At 48.7% G+C, this 10,914-nt stretch overlaps 1 protein-coding gene across 8 annotated transcripts in view; it reads left to right on the top strand.

The window, feature by feature from the left end:
• OSBPL3 (oxysterol binding protein like 3) overlaps window positions 1–10,914 on the top strand; it is a 146,336-nt gene that overhangs the window by 107,596 nt on the left and 27,826 nt on the right. For all 8 annotated transcript variants that reach the window (XM_069088697.1, XM_069088696.1, XM_069088693.1 and 5 more), the window contains 3 exons: window positions 3,931–4,065; window positions 5,261–5,354; window positions 8,139–8,389. In XM_069088697.1, the coding sequence (XP_068944798.1) occupies window positions 3,931–4,065; window positions 5,261–5,354; window positions 8,139–8,389 (480 nt within the window). The remainder of the gene's footprint in view (window positions 1–3,930; window positions 4,066–5,260; window positions 5,355–8,138; window positions 8,390–10,914) is intronic.

Below are 10,914 nucleotides of genomic sequence, written 5' to 3' on the forward strand. Positions count from 1 at the left end.
GGGTTTGAATCCAGACCCTCCTGTCTTGGAGACCAGCTTTCTACCCACCATGTCATGTTTCCTCACTCTGTAAAAGCCCAACGAGGTGATTTTGCTGGGAGGGTTCAAGAAAGGTCTGAGAGACGGGTAGCCGGGTGGCACAATGGATAGTGTGCTGAGCCCCGAGTCGGGAAGATCTGATTCATATTCTGCCTCAGACACTTACATGTGACCTTGGGCAAGTTGGGTAAGCCCCTGCCTCTGTTTACCCAAATGAGATGATAATAGCCCCTACCTTCCAGGGTTGTTATAGAGATAAACAGATGGAATATTTATAAAGTGCTTTGCAAACTCTGAAGCACTATGCCAACTATTATTATTGCATAAATATTTTTGTTATTATTAAGCTGAAGGAAGTAAGAGAGTCTTACAGGCAGAAAGATGTAAGAAAAAACTTCCTTGGGATTACAGCTCCCCCGTGGTGAGAGCAGGGCAGTGGGAGACACTTGGAACCTGCTGCCCTGTAGTATGGAGGGCCTTCTGACTCTGGATTCTCCCCATTTCTCAGATGGAAAGAGAGAGACAGACAGACAGATAGAGGGAGAGGATATCATGTGAATGGAAAAGGATGGGGCCTCTCCCAACCACTGGTCATTCCCACATTTTTCCCTTTGCTTAGAATGTGCTTGGTAGGTCCTGTTCCCCCATTTCATCAGTTTATTAGCCTAATCACTCTTCAGTGGGTAAACAGTGAGCTAATCATTCATCCTGAACATCAAAGCCTGCTTTGCCATTGCCTGTTCTGAGATTTGGAGCAATTGGGGATTTTAATACAGAACCCAACTGCTCCAGCCGGGGGTGTCCTGAGGACGTCTTAGCCCAGGACCACAGACTAAAAGCCTCCGTAGATGAGAGGACCTGAGAGGACCTGTGAAGGCCGCCATCCAGTGTCCTCATTGAGGCATGGGGAGCTGCCGGGATCTGCCCCACATCCCCTGGCTGTACAGCTGGGATTCCACCTCGGGCCCCTGGCACCAAACCTGGCATTCTTTCTCCTGAGCCGCTTTGCTGCCAAAAGCAGATACGTCTTACGTTTGTCCCAATTAATTTTCAGTCTTTTCATCTTGGCCCAATGTCCCATCCTTCCAAAGTCTTTTTGGAATCAACCCAGTCGATGGCATCTCTCTACTTACGACCATTCCAGTGTCTGGTTGAGCTGCACATACTCCCCCTGTTTCTTGCCCCAGGTGCTGATTTAGCTGTGATTTCAGTTGACTTCCCTAGCAATGAAAATGTTATTGTTTTGCCCCCAGGAAGCTCATCAGCTGCCTCTTGGAGGCTGAGTATGGAATGTGGCCCTGGGTTTCTTTTCAGTGATTCACAGGCATGACAAACAAGACAGATGGCAGCTCGTTGGCTTGGTGGATGAAATTTCTCTTCAGAACTCCCATCTTCATGTGCTAGCTCCCAGAGCCCCCTCCCCTGCAAGCCTGGCACAGCCGGAGCTCCCAGTGTTACACTTTGATACACCTTTCCTTTCTTGCTTCCGTTTTCCTTCCATCTTCCTTCTTCCCTCCTTTTGTTTTTCCCTTTTTCTTCTCTCTTCCTTTCCCCTTTCCTCCCTTTTTTCCTTTTTCTTCTCTTTCTTTCTCCCTTCTTTCTTTTCTTTTCTACTCCTTTTTTTCTTTCTCCTTTTTTCTCCCTTCTTCCTTTATCCCTTCTTCTCTCTTCCTATTTGGTGTATGAATTATGAGGTGCTGTCTTGGAAATGATGATGACGTCCTGGCTTGCATGAGTAAATTCTCAGCGATAGTTTCCCTGGGCCTCTCCCCTCTGCCAGTGTAGACTGTGATCCCTCTGTGAATCTTTGATCTTTCAAAGTTGCTGTGGATGAGAAATGCATCCACCATCAGTCAACCCTGCTGATGACTCTCTTAGAATCATTGGATTCCAGATCTGGAAAAGGCCACCGAAGCCATCACTCCACACAGGGAAACTGAGACCCACAAGCTCAAGTGGCTTGTTGAAGTTTATACAGGTAGGGTCAGATTTGAACTTTGATCCTCTGATTGCACTATCTGCCCACTGCCTGTCTCACTGGACTGGGATAGCCTGGTCTTCAGAATACAGGCACACAGTCAGTCTCCGAGTCTTCCTAGCTTGGTGGTGTGGTTGCGTCTTTTCATTCATATCTGACTCTTCATGACCCCATTTGGGGTTTTCTTGGCAAAGATACTGGAGTGGTTTACCATTTCCTTCTGAGGATTTTACAGATGAAGAAACTGAGGCAAACAGGTTAAGTGACTTGTTCAGGATCACACAGCTAGTAAGTGTCTGAAGCTAGATTTGAACTCACATCTCCTTGACTCCAGGTCCGAGCTCTTGTCACTGCACCACCTGGCTGCTCTCCTAGTTCAGAAGACCCTACCAAAGCTGGTGCTCCACTGGTGTAGTCGTTGAGAATGCCAGCTCATCCCGTAACAAAGGCTCCAGAGCAAGAATGTCTGTCCTTTTGTGGGCCTGTGGAATGGCGTCCAAGCACTCGGTCTCTTCCTTTCCCTCGGTTGCCTGCAGCATTCCGAGGGCCTGCCTAGGACACGTTGTCAGATCTGTGTGTGATGGGGAAGGAGCTGGGTTAGCCACCATGATGGTATAGATAGAGTGCAGAGTGTGCTGTCGGGGAGCACGGGTGGGCCGTCTGCTTCTAAGCAACTGAGCGGAATTTGCCCGAGTCTTGTCCCAGAGCGGAGGAGGAGGACTGTGTACGTCCCCTTCTGAGTGGAGGCTCAGAGTGCCCCGGCAGCCTTGCCCAGAGGGCTGGGGAGAAGCCTGGATTCCAGGCTTATGGCCCTGACCTCCTGCCTTTTCTGAGGCAGATACCAGAAATTTGAGGGAGAGAAAGGGGTTGGTCCATGTGGTGGATTTCTTCTTCCTGCCAGAACTAGGTTCCTCATTAGCTTATGGCCCCCCAAGAAGCTTCTCTGTGCTGGAGATATGTTGATGTTCATCTGAAGAAGGAAATTAATGCCATTCTTCATCCCATGCACAAGTGTACTCAGACCTTTGGTACAAGTAGGAGTTGGAAAGCCATTGTTAGGGCTTCTGTTGTTAGATGAAAGGTAGGATAAAGCAGGAGTGCCCAGTATGGGGTGCTTATATCCTCAGGGGACATGAGAAGATGGGCAAGGGAGTGTGGGGAATATTAGATAATTAACTATATTATCCTATTAAAATTAATGTCTATTTCTCATGTGCATAGGTATGTTAAACTCTTGAATTGATATCTTTAATGTTAACTAGAGGTACAGGAAGGCTTGGAGGCAGCTAGGTGGTTCAGTGGTCAGAGTGCTGGGTTTGGAGTCAGGAAGACCTGAGTTCAAACTCAGTGTCAGATATTCACTAGCTGTGTGACCCTGGGCAAGTCACTTAACCTCTGTTTGCCTAATCCACTGGAGAAGGAGATGGCAAACCACTCCAGGAAAACCCCATATGAGATCATGAAGAGTTAGACAAGACTGAACAACAGCATAAAGGTTTCCTGAAACCTGGTGGGATGAGGACCCAAGAGATTGGGAGCCCCTTGCATAGAGGGTGGAAGAAGGAGGAAGTAGAAAAGATGGGAAATCCTCTTCAGACAAAATTGTTTCTCTCCCTTGAATGAAAAAAAAAAAAACCAGCAAACAAATATTTGACATTTGTCTTTGTTGGCAGAATATCCCCTTGTCTTGCAATGTAAGTGGTGTCGTGTTCCTGTAAGTGGCCTGTCCAGAGCCTAGGGAGCTTTGCTTTCTCTGCTGTTCAGCGAATGTTTGGAACTCGCTCCCACTTTGAAATGACAATCTGATCACACGTGCTCCAGGACTGATTTTTTTTTTAAAGATTCTTCTTTGCCTCGTACCTTACAAGTTTCTGGATGCCCTTTCTCAGTGTCTTTGTTTGGTTTGAAAATAGGAGATCTCTGGAGAAGAAAGCAGAGCCCTCGTCCATCAGCTCTCCAATGAAAGTCGACTCTCCATCACAGACTCCCTTTCAGAGTTTTTTGATGCCCAAGAAGTCTTACTGTCTCCAAGCTCCTCAGAAAATGAGGTTTGACCTTTATTTATTTTTTTAATTTTAAACTACTCTTTCTTACAATGCTTTAGCAATCCAGCTACAACAACAGCTAGAATTTATATAGGGCTATAACATTCGCAACGTACTTTTACATGCATTTTATCTCACTGGATCCTATGGAGTGAAGACATGTGCACTCTTGATGATGACCTCTGATTATATGTGGCTGGTACTAGAGTGCCTAGGGTGGGGTGGGAATAAAGATTATTTATGGTTTTTTTTTATTCTATTGCCAATCAGGCAGCTTCTCTTGCACCTTATCACTTCAAACAGGACAGCCTGTCCCCTTCCCCATATCCTAGGGACTCCCAAACTACACCTGGAGCTACATTCCCCCCAGTCCAGGCCTTTTCGGAGAGTGCGAGGATGGATGTGAACACTACATCTCCCTCTCGTGGGCAGATTCTCCGGAAAGCCAAAGTTGACCAACTATTCTTCAGCTCACACCATGGGAGAATAACTTATATCACATGAATTCACCTTAAGCCAAATTCCACTGCAGTGAAAGAATCTGGCTCCTTCCCGCAGCCTTTGTCCCAATGGGATTTAACCCGTAAGATGAACATATTCACGTGAGCCGATGAATAATTGTGTTGCCAGGTTCTGTCCTGCTTCAGTGAGCAGGTGAGAAGTCTCCTATTAGTTAGGTCATCCAAAACAAATGAATGCTACTCCAAGGGCTTGTTTTCTTAAGTGGAGAAGGCATTCTCCTGGCAAGCTCACCTATGGTATCGATTTCCATAAGTCCTGTTTTCATAGATAATAAAACTCTAAACTCCAACTCAATCTGGCTGGGCTTTTTCCTGACTAATTCAGAAAGAATGAGGGTTTACTATGATTAATATTCCAAATGGGACTTTATTACAATAATGATGACTGCATGGATTTATTTGATGCTTTTTCTGATAATGAGCCACAGCATTTAAGAATGAATATTGCTTGATTCCAGTAAATGGCTAAAAGGCTTTGAATGTCTTTTTCATCAGACGGGAGGAAATAACTGGGAAAATAGTATGATCACGATGCACTGGAAAAGATTTGTGCCTTGTAACTCAACAAGCATTGAGCCATTTGGGGAAATGATCCTAAGCACCATTTGGTCGCCTCTCATGATGCTGTGGCCCTGAAATTCTTGCTTTAATGACCAAGTTTCTCTCCCCTCTGGCAGGCTTCAGATGATGATTCCTACGTCAGTGATGTAAGTGATAATGCCTCCGTGGATAACCTCAGCAACGATCTGGACAATGAGAGGCAGACACTGGGTAGGACCAAAGCACGTTTTCCTGTCTAAAAGGGAATGTTGTTCTCTTCATGGTGCAGGAGCATTTATTGAGCACTGGCTATATACAGGGACCATGCCAAGACCTGGGAAGCCTCTGCTGGGATGGAATGTCCCTAAGCCAGGGTGTTGTCCATAGTAGGTACTTAATAAATCCTTGTTGGATCAGTCACAGAGAAACAGAAGTGTGTACATCGGGCGTTTAAGACCTGGCCCTGAAATAGTCCTTACATGGAGAAAGGAATGGTCCATTCTGCCTATGGTGTGGGAAACATTTGAGCCCCCAGGGACCAGTTGCTAGATTGATACCAGAGAGGTCAGACTCAAAGCCTGCAAACTCCCCTGTGGCCTGTATCAGATTAAAATGAAATTGTGAAGTGTTTACCAAAATAAATAAAAATGTAATGCAACAGGGCTAATGTTAATTTGTGGTTTTCTAAGTCATAGTGTAGCCTGTGGGGGTGCATTGCTGAATATGTCTAAACTAGTCACTAAACTAACTGTGTCAGGGGACACCATCCTTTCTCCCTCCTTCTGGTTATCTGCAACCACCAACCACAGTGCAGGACAGTCCCTGAGGACAGAAAGTGAGCATAACCCAGATGGAGATGGAGAGGCGGGGGGTGGGCGTGAGCCAGCTGCCAAGTGGAAGAAGCCAACTGAAACTTCCTCCAAAGAGATGTACGCTCAAGAAAGATGGGCCAGTCATATGGCAAGAGCAAAGAATAACCGATGGTCCATCCATGGGCTCCATTGGCACCTTGGTGATGGCAAGGAAGAGTGAAGGTGGGCCATGGGCATGGAGTTACCCAGACTGAGTAGACAGAGACGGGCTGTGGTCTCTAGCAGGAAGCCCCACATCCATGAGATCACAGAGCACAGGACCCCAGAGCTGAGCCTGAAGGGACCTCAGCAGCCAGACAGCCATCAAGTCTGACCCCATCTTTTTACAAAATAAGGAAACTGAGGCCCAGTGAAGCTAGATGGTTTGGTGAGGGTCATGTCGCTAGTAAGTATCCCAGGTCTTCCTGACTGCAAATCCAGTGCCCTCTCCACCATCCCATGCTGACTTTCCCCTGTGTTGGAATAGTAGCGTAATGGAAGTGTCTTATGTGTGGCATGTAACATGGCGGGCTTCCAGGGGCCTCAGGAGGCTGAAGTGGGGGAATCACAGTTTTGATAGTGACAGGTACCACCTCCTAGAGGTTATGCCCCCCTTCCAGCCAACTGAAACCTGTTATGATAAAAAGAATACCCTAAGTGTGTGTGGTACTTTTCTTCTAATAAGTCATAGCGTTTAAGAGTGAATATTGCTTGATTCTAGGAATGGCTAAAAGGTTTTGTGAAAATAGCCCCCCAATGACCCTAACAGAGTGAAAAAGCTTCCTTGCATGGGGCTTAAGGAGGATTTAGCCACAGAGAGTCTTGTTCCCCAGGTAGAGGATTCCGGCCACCTGGTGCCATGGGGAATCCCAGAGGCCTTCAGGGTGGCCTGTGCTGGGGTGCTAGCTACCTGGTGCCATGGGGAATCCCAGAGGCCGTCAGGGTGGCCTGTGCTGGGGTGCTAGTCACCTGGTGCCATGGGGAATCCCAGAGGCCGTCAGGGTGGCCTGTGCTGGGGTGCTAGTCACCTGGTGCCATGGGGAATCCCAGAGGCCTTCAGGGTGGCCTGTGCTGGGGTGCTAGTCAGCGCTACCTCCTTAGGGCCTGGGCAGGGGGCAGCAAGAGAATGTCCTCACTTGGAACCCTCTCAGCTGAGATAGGCATAGTGCTACTTGGACCCTGAGCTGTAAGCCAGGAACCACACAGTATGACAGCTCCCCCAAGCTTGTTTTGAGGGCCCTCTGACCTCCACACATTATTACATATTGGTTCTCATTTCCATTATGCCCTGTCTTCATGACTGGCTCACGAGACTCTTAAAGGCAGGGGTAACAGCTATGCCTCTGTCTCCCCAGCATCTAACGGGGCTGTCTATACAATAGGCACATAATAAATGCTGTCTAATGGGCACCATAAATGCCAAACGACCTACCACCTCATCAAAAACAGTTTAGAAAAACACCAGGCCATTTGGAGCGCTGGCCTTATGGTCAGAAATCTGATTTCAGAAGAGGAAGAAAACAGTGGGGCAAGAGAAGGAAGAAGATGGGGGAAGAGGAGGAAGAAGATGGGAGAAGAGGAGGAAGAAGATGGAGGAAGAGGAGGAAGAAGATGGGGGAAGAGGAGGAAGAAGATGGAGGAAGAGGAAGAAGAAGATGGGGGAAGAGGAGGAAGAAGATGGGGGAAGAGGAGGAAGAAGATGGGGGAAGAGGAGGAAGAAGATGGGGGAAGAGGAGGAAGAAGATGGGAGAAGAGGAGGAAGAAGATGGAGGAAGAGGAGGAAGAAGATGGGGGAAGAGGAGGAAGAAGATGGGGGAAGAGGAGGAGGAAGACCCTAAAATGAAGGCAAACACTGTGTGACTGTAGTGACCAGTCTAGGAGAAGAGATAAGGAAACCTGCTTGCCAGCCTTAGCAGTGGTAGCTTATGGGTACAAAATGTTGCATATACTGTCAGACTTTGTTGACTGGTTTTCCTGAACTGTATTTCTTTCTCACAAGGGAAGACTCTGCGCACACGGTTGGGTACAGTAATACATTCAGATATGACTGTTGTGAAAACATTAATAAGCTAGTTGTTGAAATTAGAGTTAAATTTTAACAAGAGAAAGAGGGGAAGAAATCATTTGGTGAGCTGAAAGTGAGTCCCTCTTCTGTCCCTTCCAGGCCCCATTCTCGAAAGTGACCCGGGAGGCCAGACCAAACGGCGGACCTGCTTGCCGGCGCCCTGCCCCAACAACAGCAACATCAGCCTCTGGAATATTCTGAGAAATAATATCGGCAAGGACCTGTCCAAGGTGGCCATGCCCGTGGAGCTGAATGAGCCTCTGAACACGCTGCAGCGCCTGTGTGAGGAGCTGGAGTACAGTGAGCTGCTGGACCGTGCCTCGAGGACCCCGGACCCCCTGGAGAGGATGGTGAGGGGCCCGGGGGCAGCTGGAAAGCCAGCCTCCCTCACTGTACACAGGAGAGGCATTTAGTGATGGCTCAGGGTTATGCAGAGTCAGGATTTGAACCTGCAACTTCTCATAGGATTCTGGGTCCAGGCCTAGAAGTGACCTCAGAAGTCATTGAGCCCAACCCCATCATTTTATATACGTGGAAACTAAGGGCCTGAGAGATAGAGATTTACCCAAGGTCATAACAGTTATCTGGAGGGACCGGATTTGAACCCAGGTCCTTGGGACTCCACATTTAATACTCTTTTCCACTTAACACACACACACTTCATTCTCTTGGGTGTTTGTGTGAAGCCCTCTTTTTCATGTACCTACAGAAAGCCTTTAAGATAGAAAAGGCAGGAAGAAGCCCTCACCTCCGATTCCAGTGGTCTGAGCTGCACGAGAGTGTCTGAGGTCATTGAATTCCTCCTCAGGCCCCTGCACACCCCAGCCTCCCACCAGCCCCTCTGTCCCCTGCTCTTTGCCAGTGGCCAGGCAGAGCTCCCCTTTTCCCTCCCTCACCGCTGCCAGGCAAACAGTAAGGCCTTTGGCATATACATATACATCTTCTGGCAGTGTAGATGCTGGTGTCTCAGAGGTCTGGCCTCTGGACCAGGCACCCGCCTGGCTGTGCAGGCTGACGGGTCACCACCAGCCATCAGCCCCCACAGTCCATGGAACTAACTCTTCTGTTAACCAAAAACCAGACTCTTTATAGAAACTCTTGGAGAGGCCCTGGGGTCTAGCAGATGGACTGCTAGGTTTGAGTACTTGGGACTTCCCCGGGAGATCTTGGATTACTCTCAGAAAGCAATCTTATCCCACACCTTCAAGAAAACCTCTTTAGGGACCTCCCTGGAGAACAGAGAAAATCACAGTTTGCCCTGAGCAAGGTAGGCCTGTCCGGAAGGAAGGAAGGAGTTAACTTCCCTGAGAATGTAGGGAATATTCTGCCCCAGAAGGTGGGGCCTCTCCAGGATGTGCTGGTGATTGGAGGGAGGGTCTCCCACTCCCAGGACACTAGGAAGGCCCATAGCCCAGCACAGATTTTGCCACTGGGCCGGTCGTGTGATGGAGCTCATAGGATCACAGCTGAAAGACGCTGTCCTGTCCTGGTTTGAGAGAGGAGGAAGTCCAGACCCAGAGTGGTTCTCCTCTCAGGTTTGGTGGCCCTAACATGGAAGGCCTTCGAGGAAGGGGTGTTCTCCACCCCATCCCCAATAATGTACACTCACATGCACACACACTTTAAACTGCATTACTTTCTTTAACTTGCATTAAAACACCCAGAGCCCCGTTGGTCCAGGGGTGACAGCCTAGCACCAGATCCATCAGCCAAGAAGGGCTGAGGCTGCCTCATGATCTTCCTGAGTTGGAGCAAGCTGAGGGCTGGCAGGAGAATGAGGGGTGACTGCCAACTCTCCAGGAGTCCAGGTGGCCTTGTGTAGCCCTCGCAAGTCTGGCTAGAATGTTCGGCCCTTCCCAGAAGGACAGGATAACCTCTATGGATGGGCCAGAAAGGGAGGGCTTGTCTCTTCCCTGTCTCAGAGGACACTCGTGCTTGAGATCTCAGCCAGAGGCATCAGTGGTACAATGCAGATGGCACTGGGCAGTGCCTAGGTTCTGGCTCTTGTGGCCTTGGTTGACCAAGTCACTCATCTCTCATCTGTAAAATGGGAGGATGGGACTGGATGGGCTGGACCTTCCAGCCTGGAGCCGTGACCCTCTGATGGCCCAGTCCATAGGCTCCTGAGGCACAGTGCAATGGGGGCTGCCTGCCTTCCCCTTGCTGATGTACCTAAATCCAAGATACAAGGTGCTTGTCACAGGTTTTTTCCCTTTGAGGAAATCTTGCCTGTTCCACACTAGGAGAGATCACCCCCTCCCTCACCCCACCAAGTCAGGAGCTAGGAAGCATTGCTCAGTTTCCCCTCTGGTTGCTTTTTTATTTTTTTCTGCTTAGCCAGAAAGGCAAACTCTTTGGAAGGCCTGTGCTCCCCCCCAGTGGCCTTTTCAAGCCTTTTCAGCCCATTTTGAGGTCAGACAAGTCCCAAAGGCCAGTGTTCTCTGGGAGAAGATGAATGTTTCAGGGCCAGCTTTGTCAGAAAGTCTCTGAGGTCTGAAGATGCCCAGCTGCTAATGACTTTGCTGGCAGGTGACATTTCTGGGTCATTCTGCATTCTGCCCATTTCTCCCAGGAGCCTGGCCTTGCCTTTCTGCCCCCGTTTCAAGTCTGGGAAACCTAGGAATCTGGATTCTTCATTACCAAGTACAAGATAATTAAGTTGAACAAGCATGTGCCGGGCCCATGGTGTAGACAGGAAGGAAAAAACAAACATAAAAACTGTCCCTACTGTCAGGGAGCTTACATTCTAATGGGGGAGATGGTGTGCAGACTGTGCACAAGGGAGAGGAAGTGACTAAGTGAGGGGTTGGAAAAGGCCCCTGGGGGACAGGGCTTAGACTGAAGCTGGAAGGGCGGCAGAAGTGAGGAAGGAGAG

This window comes from Petaurus breviceps, unplaced genomic scaffold, assembly GCF_028583685.1.
Source record: "Petaurus breviceps papuanus isolate PSGF00001 unplaced genomic scaffold, PetGlider_PUasm1.0 185, whole genome shotgun sequence".
NCBI lineage: Eukaryota > Metazoa > Chordata > Mammalia > Diprotodontia > Petauridae > Petaurus > Petaurus breviceps.